General features: G+C 39.2%; 1 protein-coding gene across 11 annotated transcripts; it reads right to left on the reverse strand.

Annotated features, from left to right (window-relative positions):
• Positions 1-305: 305 nt before the first annotated feature.
• Positions 306-20,302, reverse strand: ranbp3b (RAN binding protein 3b). Of its 11 annotated transcripts, none has more exons than XM_039815766.1 (17): positions 19,786-19,918; positions 17,637-17,692; positions 17,454-17,490; positions 17,281-17,358; positions 17,101-17,172; positions 14,899-14,964; positions 14,592-14,684; positions 14,272-14,381; positions 10,468-10,587; positions 9,829-9,929; positions 9,654-9,729; positions 9,462-9,558; positions 6,408-6,532; positions 6,197-6,317; positions 5,493-5,635; positions 1,704-1,899; positions 306-1,506 (listed from the first exon to the last, which is right to left on the reverse strand). In XM_039815766.1, the coding sequence occupies exons 1-17, from the start codon at positions 19,805-19,807 to the stop codon at positions 1,463-1,465; spliced, it is 1,557 nt and encodes a 518-aa protein (XP_039671700.1). In that variant the 5' UTR covers positions 19,808-19,918; the 3' UTR covers positions 306-1,462. The 11 variants fall into 11 exon arrangements, with proteins under 11 accessions (XP_039671700.1, XP_039671703.1, XP_039671697.1 ...); XM_039815769.1 differs by having other exon boundaries at positions 17,637-17,650; positions 19,786-19,913; XM_039815763.1 differs by lacking the exon at positions 19,786-19,918 and adding an exon at positions 18,610-18,852.
• Between the last annotated feature and the right edge of the window lie 1,150 nt (positions 20,303-21,452).

A 21,452-nucleotide genomic window follows, 5' to 3' on the forward strand; every position in this document is an offset into this window, starting at 1 on the left:
TTACGATAGGTACATGCATCAAATATTCATGACTTTGTGCATGATGCATACTGTATATCAGCTAGTTTTGGTCCTATTCCTAATCAGTGCAGTCAGAGCACAACATACATCAACCTGTAGGCCAAATCCAACACATGAATACAAAACAGATGAACCACTCTCCATTTCTTTAGCTGTTATTTTGATTTAATACATCTACAAGGGACAAGCAATGTCAAAGTAGGCCACACTCTACTGATGTCTGTCTCTAAAATTTGGATTTCAGTTTGGATCTTGCACAGAAAATCAGATATCAGACAGAAAAATCCCAGATGTCAGTCCAAAATGGTTTATTTTGTAAAGAGGGTATTTGGAGGAGATGAGAAAAACATGGTGTGCTACTAAATGATATATTCAAATGTACATGACATTCAAAGGGTATTAGAGTTATCACTCAAATTTTTCCACACATCAACTTAAGTCTTCATTCAAACATATTTTCCAAAGGAAAATGGATAAAATGTTTGTATATTTTCAAAATAAAAATATGTATCAACACAGTAAACCTTTGGGATGCTGAAAAGAATAAAAAAAGAAGTAACAGTTACATGCAGAATGAGACTGATGAGTCAAGTTTCTTGATTTGGAAAAAAAATCATTAAAAAACCGACAAGGTGAATGACAAACATCTTATTAATTTAGAGAAATATTTGAGGTGAATTCTTCTGTTTTGTCCTGACATCATTAACTCACATTAGCAGAAACCACATTGTTTTCAGTCTTTTATTCTTTATAATATAGGTCAATAGGAAATATAAGAAACTGCTATTAATGACAACTTGAGTGGTCTTGGCTAGCCATTACAAACTGCACATATGGGTTGAGATGCCTCATGAAACGGACAATCCAAAATAAATTACATTTGCCAAAACCTAACGCACAGACTGGTTGGGATGGGGAATAGAAGGAGGGTTGGACTCAATGGAGGAACAAGTGACTGATGACTAGTCAAATACACTGTGAATGAAGCTCCTCTGGATGTGTGGCGTCCAGAGATACGGCTGTAGATTGAGTAAAAAGGTCCCAAAGTAGAAACTGCAGTCTTAACATGTGCCATACTTTAAAATGTAGAGGAAAACACCCTTACACTCATCAATATGATGAGCAGAAAAGTCCCAAACCAAAGCTTTGAAGTCTTTATTTTTGCTATCGGGGAGAGGAAAAAATACTCGAAAACAAAAATAAAACACAAAACAGGAGAGGGAGGGAATAAACGACTCCAGATATTACGCTGAATGCAGAGAAGATGAACTGCACGAGTTGGGTGGAACACTCTGGCACAAGGGGTTATTTCCTGGAGCTAGACTTCTAATATCCAAAAGTACTGGTCTGGAGGACCCATGTTGGTCAAGGGTTGTCCATGGAGATGCATACAGCAAAATGCCTCAACGGCAGCATCTGAGCAGGCTGTCCAAGAGTGACGCTATGTGCTTCCTGTTGCCTGGTTCTCTCCTCCCTCTGAATTACCTGCAAGAAGGAAAGGGACAGCAGGTTGACAAGGGTTTTACAGACCAGTGGTCGAAATATTTACATCACAAAACAAACTGTTGTGATACCAACAAGCAAAAGCAGCAATAAAACCCCAAAACATGACATTCATTTGGTAAGTAAACCAGAAGTGTTGAAACACACACACACACACGCTAACAATAAACTTCACTTACTCGTAGCAGGAGTGGAGGCTGAAGCTGAGGCAGAGGCATTGTCTTCCTCGTCGCTGTCGTCCTCGTTGGACTGCGGTACCTCGGCATCGGGGATGGTTGTCGTTGGGGTCTCAGGCTCCTGCTCTGCCCTGCTCTTCAGGGCTAAGATACGGTGATGTAACGCTGCAGCCAGCTGACCTATGTCCTTAGAGCTACCCTGAAGAAGAAAAAAAGACACAGGGAGAGACCACTCAGCACATTGAAGGAAAAACAAATATCAATGTGATCAGTGCAGTTATGGAGCACAAAACATCCTATGTAGATGTTTCACATTAAAAGCTTGCCTGGAAAGAAGAGTATGCCCTTTGAGCCACTGAAAGGCTTTTGATGTCAAAAATCTGTGCAGGAAGTTTTGAATCTAATTAACAGTAGCTTGGCACCATCTGAAATGAATAAGTGATTGAATGAGAGCAGTACTTACAGTATGTTAAAAATCGAAACAAAGGGTTGAGTACTGCATGACTACGCTGTTGTACAGATAGAATTAGTGCAGTGGAAATGTACATTATCCTGAATTCATCAACAGAATATAATTTCTCTATTGTCCCCGCACAACGAAGTATGAACCCTGACGATGCATACACATATAAAAGTAATTAGAAATAGAGAAAAATAAAAATATAGGCAACTGGAATGGTAAATATGAAGGAAGTATTGTGTTTGCATTAACCAAAACAGAATCAAGCCAATTAAACCAGAAGCAGATCAGAAAACAGTGACGCTTCTTACTAAAATATGAAAGGGAACATTTTAAATATAGGCCTGTCTTGAAAATTAGCCCACCTTAAATTTTCTCTTTATTGTGACTGTTATTGACACTATTCATCACACCCCCAACCGGCACCATCAGACACTCCCTACCAAGAGCCTGGGTCTGTCTGAGGTTTCTTCCTATAAGGGAGTTTTTCCTCGCCACTGTTGCACTAAATGCTTGCTCTTGGGGGATTTACTAGAATTGTTGGGTCATTGTATTTTATACAGTGTGGTCTAGATCTGTAAAGTGTCTTGAGATAACTATTGTTATGATTGGATACTATAAATTAAACTGAATTAAATTAGGTCCTGATTCAGTAGTTGGGATAAATAAAAGGGCACGAGATGCTAATTTGTGGTTAATTTAGGGGCTAGGCGATATATGGAAATAAGTACAGTTAATTTGAATTTTAGGTTGTTTTTTGTTAATTGTCTACTAGGGGTGGTACGGTTCACAAAACCCACGGTTCAGTTCGTATCACGGTTTTAGGGTCACGGTTTTCGGTTCTTGTTATTTTTTCTTTTAATCTTTAACACTCCAGAATATACTTCAGCATATGATATATAGCTAAAATTAGCATATTGAATGCATGTTGCACAAAACATGCACACAGTGGCAGTTCTATATATTGTTTTATTTCATCATAGGTACCATGAAATCCAAAATGTTCCCACACACCAGACTATAAACGACGCATCCTACAGCTCTGGGCAGCCTCTCTCCCACTTGACATTTCTGCACGTGACGTGACCTGCAGCGGCACCCCACTCCACTTCGGCTCGGTGTCTCTCAAAATCTGACGAAAATCTTTTAAACTGACCTTTGTCGATCTGAAATGAAGACAGATTCAGCAACTGCATGGCCTATTTCTCGCTTAAAATGTTTTCAGAAACACGTTTAGGTGAACTATTTTAGTACAATATGAGATCGTACTCTGAACAAGCCGCCATGACAGTCTGTCAGACCCATGTGACGCGATCGTCAATCAGCGCCGTGGGCGCGCGGGGTTTGTGTTTCCATCCCGCGCCGTCATTTCCAGTTAGTGTTTTAACATAGGTGTATAAAGTGGGCACTACGGCAGTAAGAGGTTAGTGCACATTAACAGTGTACTGACGAACCGTGCGGTACACACATGCTCCGAACCGAGACTAGCGAACCGAGCGGTTCGGGTGTTTTTTCATGAACCGCACCATCCCTATTGTCTACATCATGCAAATCAAGTTTTTACAACATGCAAAGAAAGGTTACTTTTATTTCAAAAGTTATGACAACTTGCTATATTAGCTCAAGTCACACCAAACTGTGAGGTGAATAGTTACACTACATGTGCACCCACCAACATTTATCAGGCAGTTGTGACTCAAGATGGCTTGCTGGCTCTGGCTATGTTGTGAAACTAAAATAACCTCTAGAAGACTCACTGATCTGTACTTGCTGTGTGTTATGAAGAGACATTATCTCACAAGGTAAAGCCATGGGAGGGAATTGATTAGTGTGTGGATTCCATTTTTAAGCTCAGTCACTTCCAATAGCTGTGTAGCTAACACTACCTAGCCAGCTGCATGCAGATATAATCAGGCTCATGATGTCTTGTTAAGAGAAGTGGGAGGAGATGAATTAAAAGAAAGCTTTCAGTTTCTGCCCAGTTTGTGCTACAACCAGTGTTCCCACTAAAAAGAATTGATGCCGGTCAGGTTTCATTTTACCGTCAATTGAAAAATTCTGGTCAATTTTCTGTTTATTGCGCTTAAAAACAATTGATTGGCAGGCTATATTATCAAGGGATGTAGATCTATACCATTTTATTTAAATGTAGCCTACTTGCTACAGACAGAGAGGCCACAATAATTAAATCAATGCACATAACATTTTATAGGGACAATCTGAATTAAAATAGGCCTATTTTCCATGTGCAGAGGAAATTAAACAATACAAACTACAGTACAAACAAACTGGCTCAATTGGTACAATTATAAAGTACAGACTTGAATCAAAATAATTGTAAACAAGTGTCTCTCTGCAACTCGCGATGTGCATGACTGCCTTCCCCTAGGCGACGCTGCGCTGTTTTGATGCGATTCTGCAGGGAGAAGCCTCTTTCTGCTGGCACACTGGAGACGGTAATTACCCAGGATACCTTGGCCAGTTTGACCCACTCTGGATAGATTTCACCATAATCCTAAGAAGAACCTCGCAGGCTGTTGAGAAAGTCAAGTCTTGTAACCGCAGAGGGCTGTCATCATATATGGCATCTGGATGCGCGTCTGTGTCATTAACGTTAATGAGAGGGGCTGTAGCTGGTGCTGACTCGTCCTCGCTGGCAATTTCTTGGCTTAATTTACATTAGACCATAGAAGTAATTCGCGATACATTTCCCGTTTCGTCATGGCTTGGGCTTTGACTTTCCCGCTTGCTTGTCGCTTTTTGTAAACCTACGGTAGTCTATCCCTGCATTCAATCAGAAAGCGACATGTACTTTTTTACTACAGTCCAGTCATTCTTTAAATGAATAAAACAATTGTTCATTGTTTTATTATAACAAGATATGAAAATCACTGTAGCCTATTTTGACACAATTCAAATTGTGCAGAGGGAATTATTTCCACTGGTCATTCTCACCGGAGACAATAAGAATTTTCGGTCCTCTTTACTTTTGTTTGGTCAACGACTGGTAATTACCAGACAACGGAAACTGACTACAACTGAGATATTAAAGCATAGGTCCATGCTTTACTTAATTGAAGCATGTGGTAGTAACATTCTACATAGTGTATTTGTATAGGAAATGTTTTAGTCTTTTTTGCATTTGTGTAGGGGAAGAAAAGTTTTCTCCTGTATGTATGTATGTATGTATGTATGTATGTATGTATGTATGTATGTATGTATGTATGTATGTATGTATGTATGTATGTATGTATGTATGTATGTATGTATGTATGTATATATATATATATATATATAAATAAAACTTCAGTATTATGTTTGGTGATACATACCGATATTAGGAAGACCTTGACCCCCTGGTCCTCTGTGTCCATGGCAGTGATTCGTACACTCTTCTCGCTGGCCTTGTCCACCTGCATCTGGGGCCAAAGTTTAGTGTTGAGGATCAACCGGAGGCTGCCCTGGGTCCTCATCACTAGAAGGGTTTAAACACACAGAACAGCAATGAAGTACAGGCCCAAGCAGCTTTTTTGTCTATGGTATTCTACATGACTTAATGTAGCGCTGTGAGTTCTTGTCATGAAAGATAAAATAACTACTATTAAATTGTATCTATTTTATCTACCTACCCAGCATGTGTCCTTTCCAAAGTGACTGAGGATGTTTGACAAGATTTTATTGTGCTAGTTCTGTGTTCATCTAAATATAGGATCAGAAATGTTATCTATGAGCCTATGATCGAATAGGATGTTTTGCATTACAACACTTTAAAGTAAAAAAAAAGAAGTTGTTTTTAGTTTTCTTTTGATGACAAAACACTTCTTACTCCACGTTCCACCAAAGGATGTTATCTGTAATCATCCCATATCTATATTGTGCAAACATTCAACACACAAACACAAGCACTTGTTTTTCAAATCAAACCGTGCCCTGATTATTGAACCCAAAAAAAAAAAAAGGGTGGAGCTGTGCACATTCTTAACACTCTGATGTTTATTTTCTTTTTTTTAGCCCCAAAAAGTTTCTGCGCGTTTACCTAGACGGGACTGTAGCGTGCCGTCATCTGTTGATGCCATGTCGTTGAGCCTCAGCAAACCTCGACCTCTCTCTATCCACGACTGAGCCGTCTTCTCAAAAACATATAACTTGCACTGCATCTGAAGCGAGAGTGACAAAAAACAAGAATCGTGCTTGCTCTGCCACATTTATTTACTGCATGTGTTGAAGAAAGAGAGCCTGCCTCCTACCTGCAAAACATTGCTTTCAGATTCCTCTCCGGTTTTGACGTCAACTTTCTCTAAGATGCACTTCTTGGCTGTGGCTTTGGTGTAAGCTGCTGCAGACTCCTCCAAAGACTCTGACACGCTGTTCACTGTTGAGATAAAATACAGTGGTGAGAAATCTGCACCTAGCTGGAGGTAACATTTGGTGTCTTAGATCTTTATCAAAAACTGATGTGTCAGTTTGAGAGTCTCCTCTTGCTCCCATATCGTTCTTGCAGAGACACACACACAAAAAAATACAAAAAAATCTAGTTCTGGAAAGTAATAATGAAAGACCCAGGCTGGAACTCTATCACTTAACACAGGAGATGTACAATTCACTGCAGATCATTTGCAGGCACTTCAGCTCTCAACTCATATTAATGAATGTTTGTGCACGCAGTACCTGCTGAATGTCTTTTCATTGTCATTGGACAAAGAGGACAGTCACTAAAACATACTGTCAAAAAATTATGTACCGTATCATCTCACTAGGTCATGTATAACTGACTACTGCCAATTTGTGTTATCATATTGGCCTTGACTACAGCTAGATCATAAAATCAAATAAATGTCACTCTAAAAACAAAATCAATATGTAGACATGAACTCCATTGATGTAAACATTTATCAAAGCAGATTTGTAATGAATTCCTTTTCCCTAAAACAAGCAGATGATTTTTCTAGTGATCCAAGTGATTTTCACTTCACACGTGCAGATGGAGTGCTACCGCAGGTCCTTCATTCCAGCAGCAGTCAGACTCTTTAATCCAACATTATAATGTAGCACTGCTAGCTGATTCTGCAACATGAGCCATCACTTGACAATATTCTGCACTATTCAATTTTGTTTATTACTGTGTAATATGTCATTTCTATTCATCTGCACCTTACTCATCTATATATCTGTGTATATATACTGTCTGTTTATATAAGGGTGTTTATAGTGTAAAAAAGTTTGTATTATTATTATAACAAATTCTATTTTTTTCTATTTCTTATAATACTTTCTGTATATTCTTTTTTTCCCCAATGTCTATTTAATGTGTATTGTGCTATTCTGATGTGTGAATTTTTCTTTTGAGCTGCTGTAACAAAAGGAATTTCCTAGTGTGGGATTATCTTATCTAGATCGATGATTGTTATCATGAATCAATTTTTTGTATTTTGGTGAAAAAAGAGCAATCATTGATAATGTCTGTGATATGGTTTTGGTATATATTATTATGGTTCTTAAATTATGCAACATAGCTAATTTGCCACATTGTTAAAAAAAGAGAAGACAAAAAAAATATAGAAATATCAGCTATTTAAGGTAAAATTACAGCCATCTGATAAGTGTGTCCTCTTCGTGTTCATGTTGTAGTAACCTGAATATTTCCCAGCCATGTTTACTGGGCTATTTTATGCGTTCATTTTGAAATTATTGTAAAATTTCTGACAGCGTTTGAACGCAGCACGGGGGAAGCTTACGATGCAGTTAGCTAACATTAGCTAGTAATTATTAGCATACCCTCTGCTTAACTCCCAGCCTCTAGGAGACCAATTTGCTGGGAGGAGAGCAGACAGCAGCAAACAGCAGTTGCTGCAGCTAATATTACAAAACAGCTCCCAGCAAAAGAGGAGAGTGGACAGCAGCTCCTGACTAGCTGAAGGTCCACAGCATGTGTGGACTTTTTGTGGCGGGTGCTAGAGTCGTTTGTTGTAGAGATGCACTGACTGACCGGCTGGTGACCGGAATTTGCCGATTTTCACGTGCAACCTAGCTAGCAGGTGAAGAATACAAAACAACGAAATCACCAGCTAACAATGAACTGACAACATAAGTTATACGACTTACAGTTCTCAAGGACGCACATACACGCAATCTCCACTGGCTAGTTATCCTCCGGTCTCTTTTTTCCTCTCTCTCCCTTTTCCGCCGGGTGGCGCGAGTGCCCGCTCGCACCCCCTCGCAGTGTGAAGTGCGTGTCCGCGCTATTCTCCGACATGCACTCTAACATGACGGTCTTTTGTACAAAAGCACATCGCGCAGCATCAGCATCACATGTGCACACAGAACGCACATGTAGGAAACCTCATGAATTAACCTGCAACATGTCAGCTGTTTGGAAATTCTTCAGCGTGTGTGCAGAAGATAAGTTTGCAATATGCAACATCTGCAAGGAAAAAGTTTATATATTATTGTATTGCCATTACTCGTTTTCCCCATTTTCATACAGAAGTTTAGTTTGCTAAATATATCAAATTTTTTGGTTCGATATTTGATGTGAAAAGGAAATGGTTCTTCCATAACATTGCACTTTAGATGTGTGTGAATTTCCCACACCAGGAGTAATTTATATAGTTTTATTTTATAGTGATTGATTATCTGTTCAAAAATTGTAATCGGTGCATCTATAGTTTGTTGACTTTAGCGAACTCCATTTCTAATCAACGTTAGATAGTGGAGCACCAAGCGTTAACATCAAATTACAAAGAAGTTACTCGTGACTTTGATCGGCACAAACAACATCACTGGCCTGAACGGGCCAGCAGCTGGCTATTCAACTTGCCCGACGTACTGTTTTACTGGCCCCGGGCCATCAGGCCAATGCTTATGTCGAAACGTGCGGTGCGTGTAGAGCTGAGAATTACATGCACAACTCAAAATTTTAGGAGCAATACCATGCATATGCACATACAATTTTGATCCCTGCTAGTGGTTTGAAATTTGCAACTCAAATCACAGATGTAGTATTTATTACACCCACAGCTCTTTATGTAGTGCTAATAAAACCCTAGCTCCCAACTAAATCTGATGTGGATGTTAAGACTTAACATTACATATGGGAAAGATAAGACATATTTTAGTGTCTATTTCTGTTAGGATTATAATTTCAATGTCAAATTTCTGTTGAACTGCTTATTTAACCGTCCCAGTTCTTGCTTTTGTTGTTTGTAGTGATCTCCAGAGTGCAGCCAAGCGTATCTCTTAAATCTATTAGTAAACAAGCCAAGCAAACACTTTTTCAATAATTAGTGTGGTTGTGCTTTTACCCTTCTCTGGGGTGGTTTCCTGTGATGAGGGCTCTGAAGCAGGGGCAGCAGAAACTTCTTTATTTTCCTCATTTGAGGACTCGCCCTTCGGGGGACTCTGAAAACACAACAAAGCTGATGATTGGAACTGTTTCAAAGCTTAATTATCAGGAGTTTATGGCAGACGGCAGATAACATGTTGCATCAACTCACCAGAACTCGTTCAGACATGTTTTGCCCAAAAACAAATTTTGCCCCACTGTCTGTACTGTTTGCGGCATTTTCTGAACTGAAAGGACACAGGAAAGAAAACAAAAATAGTTGATGGAAGTTAATTATGAATTAAGATGAGTTGCTAAAAATACTCGAAGGAGGACAATTTTATTACCTTGGGGTAGAGATGTACTGTAAGAAATAATTAGTGCCCTCTGATTGAGAGTCCAGCGGCACACCATCCTTTGACTTGCCTTCTGTACTGTTCTCTTCCAACTGGAGGAAAAAAAATAAAAATAAAAAAAATAAATAATTGGATATATGCATAAAGAAATTGCTCAAACTTTAAGACCAAAAAACATTTATAAATCCACATTAATGAAACTCCTGACTAACATGCAGCATAGCAAGCAAGTGACCATTTCCAAAATGTTGTCCAAAAATTCCTGCAACAATAGTTCCAGACTGACCACAAAATTATACTAAATCATTTCGGATACTGTACAAAACACCACAGAAAATGCACCTCTTATCAGGAACTGAAATCAATAAACGCTTCAGGAAATTCTCTTAGTAAGGGACATGAGACCCTTGACATAGTTTTGGTATAGAAATGCTTAAAAGTCACAAATTAAACATTAAATGTAGACTATAAAAAGTCATTTTATATTCATTATTCAGAGTATCACCTCAAATGTGTAAAAGGCCCTCCTCTGTCTGCCACATTTAACTGTGCATATCTGTTTGTATTCTCAAGTTTGCACGCTCAATGTATATTAAAAAACAGATGTAAGACGAGTGGAAAACAACCCACCTTTGCTCTGTCTTTAATATTCTGACCAAACACAAAAGATATTGCTACATCTGTCTCCTTCTTCTCTCTTTCGTCTCCGTCTTTGTTACCACTTGCTCCATCTTCCTCATTTTCATGTTTCTGAAATGGGAACCAAAATAAGCACCAGGGTCTGTATTTTTCTGTACAATGACAGTTCTACAACAAAGCTTTCAACATTGCCGAGTAGAATAAAAGCAACTTTTACTTACAAATTTCACTTGCAATACAGTGAATCTTTTGATATCTAACATTTGCAAAACTTTTTATGAATACCAGACTCAATATACTTCCTCATTACAGAGGAGCACAGAAATGATCACAAATCTTTCTGTCTAATGCCTTAAAGGGGTGATAGAATGATTATATAGGGTATTTCACACGGTTCCTTAAGGTCTCCTAATAGGGTATGTAACATTGGTTGGGCTGAAAATGGCCGGGTGCTGCTCTATGGGCCCTAATGCAACCCTGTGAAAAAGCCCTGGATGAAACGAGAGGATTTCCCCCTCCGGGTGCTGACACACCAGCCCGATTATCGGCCGTTGGACAGTCTAGCGAGGTCAGTGACTCAAATCCGTTCGGTGTGTCCCGTGCCGTCGTCCGTCTGAGGAGCTGTCGGCGTTCATTTTGGCCGACCTGACATGTTCGGTCGGCGGCAGGGCAGTCGGGACTCACCCGGAAATGGCGAGCGGAATGAGGTGACTAGAGTCTCTCAAAATCTGATGAAAATCTTTTAAAGTGCCCATATTATGAAAAAAACACTTTTTCTGGGATTTGGGGTGTTCTTTTGTGTCTCTGGTGCTTCCACACACATACAAACTTTGAAAAAAATCCATCCATGCTGTTTTGAGTGAGATACAGGTTTCTGAATGTGTCCTGCTTTCAGTCTCCTAGTGAGCTGTTCAAAATCGGCCTCGGACTGTGACGTCACAATGAGCTGGCTAACCACAACCGTTAGCTCGTAGCGTTAGCCGGCTAACGCTAACGCTAGCATGCTACGTCGTTCTCAATAGCAAAGCACTGCTACAACACACACAAGTTCACCATAATCTCCAAAAGAACTACTTACATGTGCGCCCTCATTTAGAAGTCTCCCAGCTAATCCTGCCTTGTAACTGACCAAAGTTGGAGAAACAGCCTTTCTTTTACTGTCTCTAGAGTTAGCTAGCTGACATGCTCTACATCTGAGCTACTGCGCATGTGCGAGTGCAATCAAAGATAGTACAGAAGAAGAAGATGAAAAGAGGTCTCATTCTGTAGCTAAAACAGAAACCAGGTGAAAAGAGGATCTGCAGCAGTGAGAGAGAGCTGTGCAGTACAACAACAATATGGTGTTTTTTGAAAATTAAACCATGTAAACCTATTCTGGTAAAACCTTAAAATACAGTTATGAACCTGAAAATGAGCATAATATGGGCGCTTTAAACTGACCTTTGTTGAGCTGAAATGAAGACAGATTCAGCAACTGCATGGCCTATTTCTCGCTTAAAATGTTTTCAGAAACACGTTTCAGTGAACTATTTTAGTACAATATGAGATCGTATTCTGAACGGCCGCCATGACAGTCAGGCTTTGAATTTCTGGAGAAAACAAACCCATGTGACGTGTTCGTCCAATCAGCTGCCGGTTTTCATTTCTTGGGCAACATAACAGATTAGCGCCGCCTACTGTTATAGAGATGTATTACGTCTCGTCTCGTCTTTTTGGTCTGTTCTGTGGCAGTTTTTTGGACCTCGCGGACGCCACTGATCATATTGACGGGGTTTTCTGTCAACGGTCAGCCGTCGGCTATATGTGTCTACACCTTTATATGGTCTGCTCCTGAATATTTAGATGAGCTGCGCACTGATTGGTTGGTTGAAACACACACACACACACACACACACACACACACACACACACACACACACACACACACACACACACACACACACACTTGCAATTAGCCATCAATATTCGTCAAACGGCATATATTTAACTCTACATAGTTGATTTCTCGCATAAAAAAAGTCTCAGAAGTGAATTTAGTAATGAAATAGCAGATGAACAATGTATAACATTTCTGAGATCTGCATGACCTACATTCATAAGACCAGCTGGCCTCAGATCAGTGATTTGTATGTAAATGTTGGGGCATGACAAAAGGTACAGACTAGAGCCTAATAAGGTACAGCCACCGAGTTGACGTCAACTATTAGCTTTGTTGAGATTCGCCCATTTTCAGCAGCAGTTTCAAATTGTGAGATTTGCATAGGAAAGGGGTTTCGATGGGACTCGGAGGTTCTATGTATGCTTATTTTACCAATTATCGTAATTCAACTACGACAAGGTAAACTCTGGCTGACTGGCATTGTTTATTGATACCAAGCCCTTGATTATAAAATAAAAAAATAAAAGATTTAGCCACCCATCACCTAGGGCTGGACGATTTTGGCTAAAATCATAATCACGATTAATCGAACAAGTTACCTCGATTACGATTATTTTAAATTTTTTTTCTTTTCTTATACTGTAAATATGTTCATGGTTATTTTTTCTAATGAAAGAGTGCATATAATCCTATCTTTGTGATTCTAAAATAAGGAAACAACACACAGATAGCAATTAATGCTTATTTATTAAATATTTCAAACAACTGAACTGAAATCTACAACAGTAGATTTTGCAAAGAAATAAAAATGTCATATTAAAAAGGTATTTTAAGTTTTAATGTAAAAAAAAAAAAAGTTTCCTAAAAATTTTGAAAATAAAGAACTTTTAAAAATATTTCTTTTTGTAAACAAAATTATGGTAAATATTGCCATGCCATCTTAAAAGTAAAATATAATTTCTCTCTTGTAAACAAAATAAATTATTGTAAATAAAATAAATTATTGTAAATATTGCCAAAATATAACTTGTATCCTTTGTAAACCTTTTGATCTTCCTCTCAGGGATCTTGTCCTGTCACTCTCTATGCATAAGCATTTACTCCAGGTTCTTACTAAGAAACACTAGCATGTTTACCTTTTCAAAGTGCTTAACAGACTTAAGTTCAGCAGCTACTTTTTTACGACATGTTTGGTACATGTTGGGCAGCGCAGTTTGGGGAAAAATAGTGTCACGATGGCACAGTGTATCTTCTGTTGAGTGTTTTAACGAGTTGTTTAAACCCACTGTGCTCCACCGTAGCTATGGGAGCCATGTCCTTCGCGATGTAGTAACTAATGGAGTCAGTTATTTCTCTCCATTTTCTTGAATCCTTTTCATATTGTGTAGCATTTGTAAATGCGTGTGTTATCGACACCTGCTTTGTGGAGGCACTTGTTGCTGGGCAATTGTCAGCCTCTCTCTGTTCATATTCGGTAATGTGATTACGCTCCAGGTGTTGAAATAGATTGCTGGTATTACCTTTGGTCGCTATAACAGTTTTTCTGCAATGTTTGCATTTGACTTGAATTTGTTCGGTGTCGTCTTTATTGAAACCAAAATGTGTCCAAACAACGGACACTGCGTGTTTTTTTGGTACAAGCGGCTCCGGCTCCTGTTGCTGAGTTGACTTGGTGTTTGAGTTCTCCTCCATGTTGCTTCAATGTCGCAGACTGGACGGGGCGGAGTCACGTGACTACACACGCAGCGGCCGTAATATGTTTTAAGGGGAAAGTACATTAACACACAGGGTGCGGCCGCGGAAATATTAATAGGATTAAAAGACCGAAATAACCGACTTGGTAAAATTACGTCGGTTATAGGCTCTGAATTTCGGTTTCGATTATTTTTCGATTAATCATCCAGCCCTACCCTCACCTGTGACTTGGCCAGGGTGGCTGAGTGCTCTGTGTTGTTCAGGAAGAAGGACTGGGTCACAGATGCCCCATCTGATGACTTTTTCACACCGTTGGTTCCACAACTGGAATCTAAATGAACAGACAGCAAGGATAAAGATAATTTACTGTTTCTTATTTATATAATTTTTACAGCTTCTAAGGTACATGCTAAAACACACTATGCGCTTGCACTACGCAAGTTATAAATATTCAAAGTTGAATGCATTATCAAGACACTTTTTTCAAGATTTTTGAGAATGTATCAACTAATGAGTGCAGGTGACTTCAGGCTGCACTCACTGGACTCTATATGTGATTTAGAGGGCGGCGCCTGGAGAACTGCAGGGCGGAGGACACTGCGTTGCTGCTCCTTGGGTTTCTGACTTGGGACGCCTGCAACAGAGCCAACTTGTCTCATACTTTTTGAACACAATGAGATGTTCTGGGTCTACATGTTCAAGTCTAGATGTACCATTTCCATTTCAAAGAGGAGTCATATAAAAAGGGTGCAAGTCTGGGTTCAGGTTGAAGTCTTTTTTCCATTTCATTCAAGTCAGTGTGAGAACACATATTACACAATAAAGAAGGCTCACAACCTCAAACCAACCTGAACTTGGTGCCTGTCCATGTATGAGAGTTGGTGGCTTTAAACGGAATCCTACAGGCTTCTCCTCTGGTGAGACGGAGCACAAGAGAAGGCAGATATTAAAAAAAGATCCAAGAGTCACACAGCGACTTGTCAGGTTTAACTCTTCAGCTGCAGCTCAGCGATAGGCTCTTTAAATGGTATGCATGAAGCTTGTATCTGCTAAAGCAAAAACTTAAATGGTACGTTCCTTCTGTCTTTGCACCTTTCTAACCACAGGGCCTGTTACCACAGCAACCATGGTAGAGCCTCGAGAGTTGTGCTGCAATCCAACTCCTGTGCAGTAACATGGCGGGCTCTAGGGCCTTTGATCTGTTTCTACCTCTGACTCTACATCTCAGTGGCTTAATTAGCCTTGACCTGACCTTGCCCTAATCAGTGCTAAAGCAGAAAGCACTTTTATAAACTGCATTCCCTTTTTCCTCAACACTTATGAGATCACTCCCATGTCTAGTGAACATCAATTTTAAAAGACATTTCTTTTCTTTTTTTACAACCTGGACCTAATTTTCATTTTACTAACTAGCATAATTCTTAGGATATGGAGGTGCACAAGACACAGCTGTGCAATGGAAAAAGCAAACTATAAAAAATGACCAGTACAGAACAGTACGGTGGACCTGCCATACTTCCTGTAGTTCTGTATGCAAGTAGTTTTACAATCAGTTTGATTTTTAGTGTGTTCATATTTGTTTTTTCCTTCCAAATAAGTGCTTCATACAATATGCTATAAACTTATTTTATCAAACTAATTAATTATGCGTTGTTTGTTTGCTCAAGTGTATGCCCCGTCCTCTGTGTAAAGCTGTGTTAACTGGTGACACAACCCCTGCCAACTCTTAACAATTGAGCCAGTGATAAGAATTCAAATCAATATCCCAACAAATTTAAGACATTAACATTAAATATACACCATAAAATAATTCCCCAAAACACACATACATTTTTGTTAAAGTCCCACTGCAGTCATAATTTCAGTCACTGTTTGATGTCAGTTTTGCATTACTCCCTGCAATTAAATGCACATGGTAACTATTACAAATATTCTGTCATAGTGCAATATGATAAATACTGCATGTTAACCTTAGCAAATAGACTGCTCAACGATGGAACTGAAACCCAAACCAATTCTGTACATGCACGTTTGGGACCTAACAACCTAACCTGCTGACTTGTACGGTCAAATTTGAGAGCCAAACTCAATGTTAAAGTATATATTATTCTTTTTTTAAGAGAGAGAAAGGCTTTCCCTCAAATACAAAATAACTAATCATAGGACAGCCATTATATATGTATTATTTGTACAGATTAAGGCACAGCAGCCTACCAGCACAAATCTGAACCAATCTGAATTTGGCAGTAGAACCAGAACAGGACTATTATGTGCCGGTGTGGTCACGGGTCTTACAAGGTCATAATATTCCCACAATAAAGAAGCCTCCTCTGAATTACAATTTAACTGAATAGTGACAATTACCTTACCAGACAAATGCTACAGATAGGCTTCACCTCACTCTGCTGATATTGCACAGAAAGAGAGGAGGACCAAATTCTCTCTTGCTGAACGCAACAAACCAGCCTGAACCGATACAGATATGTCCAACTTCACTGCACTGATCTGGCACAGTTTTTACCATTTTAGTTATTTCATAAGATTCATACAACATATAAAAGAAGCAATGCATAGCTTTCTACATTAACTTATTTAAAATGCCTGTGGAATTTGCCTGCCTATGAAAGTTGTGCTTTGCATTCTGTAACTGCACTTTTTCCTCAATACATGAATGAAGTCTAATGAAGTCTCTATGGCAGATACTTGAAGGGCTAACTCAGAGTAAAATTACCACATGGAAGTTAGCTAGAGCTGGTCAGAGTTAATTGGGTGCATTTGCAAGCAGGGAATACACAAAACTTCACTGACATCTTATCTGCAACTACTGATGTCACAATGTTAGAAAACATAAAACATAAGTTCAAAAATTATTTCTGAAATATAATCCTCGGGCTAGTTATTGCCGAGCTAGGTTATTGTTTACCAACTGTATTTGTTGCCTTAAACTGTTAAACTGAAAAAAGTACACGTTTGACCTCTGAAACTAAGATTTTTACTGCAGGGGGTCTTTAAGATGTAATGAGAAACTAATGTTGGTCTAGATACCTCACCTGGCTCAGAGTCAGAGTTCCCAGTTGGAGACTGGCAGAAACTTGAGGGCATGAATACATTGTTCTTGGGAACTGCAAAGTAGCGAACAGGCATTGCACTCAGCATACAAATCAATGTGTACACCACAAGCAAGAACCAAGAAAAAACAAATGTTCTGCTTAGTCACCACATGCCCTTACCAGAATGTGGGGGTGGGAACGATGACGTCCTTTCCCTTTTCACAGGGGGGCAATAGCTCCCTTCGTCTTTATCTGAATCTGAAAATGTTAACAAAATATGTACAATATTGCAGTTAAAATAAATATTGGAGAAAGATATTAAAGACAGTCGCCAGTTTGGACATTAGATTTACCTTCTCCATCCTCTGCACTTGAGCCCTCCGCAGTTCGCTGCAAAAGAAGTAAAAGATTTGAGCTCAACAACTCTTCTGCAATGTGTGCTTTTCAAGAATGCTGTCATTCAGTATAAATAAAGTCTGCAAAACTATAAAATATGGCTTCAGCCTCAATAAATACTTGAATAACATGGAACTTACCTTCTGTGCTTTATCTTTTTGGAAAACAAACACAGGAGGCGCTATGGCAGGCTTGTCTGTCAAGAGAAGATGAAGGCTAGTCATCCAAACACTAACTTAAAGTGTACACAGCAATGATAATTCCTGCCATTCTTTTTCATGGCTTACAGTAGAAAACAAAATAGCTAAGGCTATTGCCTACTCATTCCGTGGGCTTGATTTTCCTCTGAAAAGCAGTAGCAGCATCAGTGTAGATAGAGTTAAAAGGTTATGTGCATTAGTACTAATCAGCATTATCATTTAGCTAGTACTAAATCAAACAACAAATTTCAAAGCACAGTGCGACATACCACAGGCATTAACATATGATGCCAAAAGTCAAAATATGGAACGATGCACTCAGACATCCCATATTTCACAGCATGTACGGCAGACAAAAAGGTTTTGGTTCACAAACTTCCAATGCCTGCCTTAATTTAAATAAAGTAAGTAAAGTAAAGTTTCTTTAAATTTAGCTGATTCAAAAAATAAGTAAAAGAAGGGAGAAGTAAAAACAATCTGACCAAGGTGAATCAAGAAAATACATTTCTATAATGCTGATCAATGTCAGCCAGTCAAAAGAAATCAACTCTTAAAATCATACTAATACTATACCTACAGTTAATCATGCAATCATATTAGCACCAGGAAAAATGAATCACATTATGTTGACCTAGGCTAAACTAAACAATCCTGAAATACCAAACAATATAAACCAATTAAAAGAAAAAAACTTTAAATGAAAATGTCCAGCTATTACACAGCTATCAAACTTTCAGTCATTCCACAAGGCCCAGAAGCAAGTGTAGCTACTTTCGTAATCAAAATGTGATTTTATTCAGCTCACCACCAAATATTGTTCTGCTGCTATAAGCTATTGTCAGAACTAACAATAATAGCAATCGCCAGGCAAGATAGTGATTTCACATCAGGCCACTTACTGCGTCTAACGTACCTTTACACTGTAGCCTCTGTAAGATGTGTAATCCTATAACGTGAGCACACAAAGGTTTTCCTCTGTCTGGATTGGGCCTATTACACTGAGCAGGTATAGCATCGTTGTCGTTGTAAGCCTTGCTGGTGCTTATGCATACCATAGCCAAATGTACAACAGCACACTGCCATAATTGTTTACTCGACCAACAGTCAACGTCTCAACCACAACCCCTCATGGCTAACACTAGCTGTTTATGTATGAAACACGTTTATGGCAGAAAACAAGACAATGTTGTGTGACCTATATTAACATCCTGCTTTGTATCTCTCTGCGACGTGTAGTCAGCTACCTTGGCTATTAAATGTAAGAACTGCATACATTCCTTGGGGCCCGAGATGTTCCGGCTTATGATGTTAACCAGCTAGTATTTACACTATCTGACCCGTCCAGCAAATAGTCGGCGCCACCGGTTGTTCCCTAAAGCCCCGAACGTAGCTAGCTTAGCGGATATAGTTAGCTTGCTAATGCGCTCCATCCCGCATGAGTCATCTCGCCTGACAAGTAATGACATATAGATTCTCCCGTTGTTAACAGATCAACATACTGATCAGCCGATATGAGTGGAATATATTGAGAATATAAAAAAGCAGCGATTACACCAAAGCATTGTCTCTTAGCTGACGTTTTTCTCTCTACGCGCCTAAATGAACGTCAAGCAATTCTGCAACTTAACGCTGACTACATTAAACAAGGAGGATGTCGTGCTACAAATGTTTCCTATTAATTGAAAGACCACCCTAATATCTTTGTTACAAGCAGGCCTTTGCATCTTTGGCCTAGCAAGCTTTGGTTTATTTCCACATTAACGTTAGGTCTTTTAGCTCACCACAAATGGCAAATCATACTGCCTATAAATAGCCGGGTGCTAGTGTTATAAGCCAACTAGTGGCAGGCAGCATCCGAGGGCGTTCCGAGGCATTCCAGGTATTATCCACAGCCCAGCAGCTAGCATTGTTAGCCTGCTTGCTAACGCTGTAGTCTTGTAAACGCCGCGAAACTATAATTCACCTGAACTAGCTACTAACATGAAGCCAAGCAGCGTCATTTCAGTTATCAAATATGCAGACAATATATAGGCACAGTTTATAACGGCACAGTAGCTGTATTGTTTTTCTCATACTGCCACTTACTCACCTTCGTTTGCCAAGTCCGCCATTTTACTTCGACGCTCACACACCCACAACCCACCGCGCAGATAACACAAGTTGAGGCAGAAATGTTTTCAGCGGCAGAAAGCACATTGCCACCGTAACGTTAACTAATGCAGTGAGTAAGCGACCCCCTGCTCTCTCCTGTGTCCGTCAGTTAGCCACAAAAATACTGTCTGTCCATGGCTTTCACTATGTTTATGTTTTCAATAGAACACATGTTTCAACCAGCTCTAAATAATGAATTGCTTTGATAGCCTAACCTACTATTACAGCAACTCCTAGGAAGATAAGTGAAACATTTGAGCTCAACAACTCTTGTGCAATGTGTGCTTTTCAAGAATGCTGTCCAGACTGAACATCACTATAAATAAAGTCTGCAAAACTATAAAATATGGCTTCAGCCTCAATACATACTTGAATAACATGGAACTTACCTTCTGTGCTTTATCTTTTTGGAAAACAGATAGCTTAGTTGGCATCATCATTATTGTCAGGATGATTGATGGAAATTTTTTTTGCTGCCAAGGCCTTGAGGGATGTGACAAATTGCCAGGAGGAGGAAATGCTGCACAGATCTGACACTCACAAGCAAAAGCAACTGAAAGCAAGAAGCTGAAAAATACATAAAATTAAGCTTCTGCAGCAAAGATAAATACTCCAAGTCAGATGTGACAAGGGGAAGGATGAGTCAATAGCAAAGCACTGGGAGGGGGGAAGAGGACTGAGTACCCAGGGCCCTCATTGGATAAGGGCCCTAAAACATGCCAGAATGAATAGCTGTGGATGCTAGGAGGGGCCCATAGAGAATGCCTTTCTACAGGGCCCAGAATTTTCTGCTACTTTTCTTGCACTCTGAAAAAAGCACTGAAAAGGAATGGATGGTTCTCTCACAATGGTTTCTTCTTAAACATCCCGCTGCATTCCATTGGATGTAGCCTACAGTTCACAAACTACTTTTTTTCTTTGCACATTACTTGTTTATTTACTTTTCCAGTTTCAGCTGTACAACCTCCCTCAGAAATGTTCTGTATAGGTGGTGGTATTTACTATGACAGCCAATAATGTGAAGGTAAACAGACAAGGTCACATTCATGGATTCTGTGTTTCATCATGTTTACATTTATACACACGGTGATGCAGTGCTGCCTCACAGTGAGAACGTTAATGGGTTTGAATCATAGACTGTAACAGTCTATGGTTTGAATCTATCAGAGAGCATTTCTTTAACATTGTCAGAAAAACACCTTTGACAACAATGATACAAACAGACATGATGATTAATATGCATGTTAATTATGGAAATGAACAAAAGGAATTTCAATCAAAACAAAAATCTGAGTCAATCAATGAGTAATTTCAGTAAACAGACTTAATTAACGATAGCCTGCTGAGTTTTTATTGTCATTGTTCCCATCAAAACACTCTGTGTTTATCCTTGAAGTCTAACAAACACGTTGAATACATTTCCTACCTCATAAAACATTTGCAAAACCTTGCAAAAAGTGTTTTTGAATGAGCATTGTTTACAGCTGCCTGCACTTTCCTTCTCCTCTTTTACTGGTGTATTGGTGCCTTTTATGGATGGCCACATTTACTATGCTGTGAATCAGACATGAAAGCATCATGGACTGTTCTGTAGTGCAGATTGGT

This window comes from Perca fluviatilis, chromosome 11 (assembly GCF_010015445.1).
Source record: "Perca fluviatilis chromosome 11, GENO_Pfluv_1.0, whole genome shotgun sequence".
NCBI lineage: Eukaryota > Metazoa > Chordata > Actinopteri > Perciformes > Percidae > Perca > Perca fluviatilis.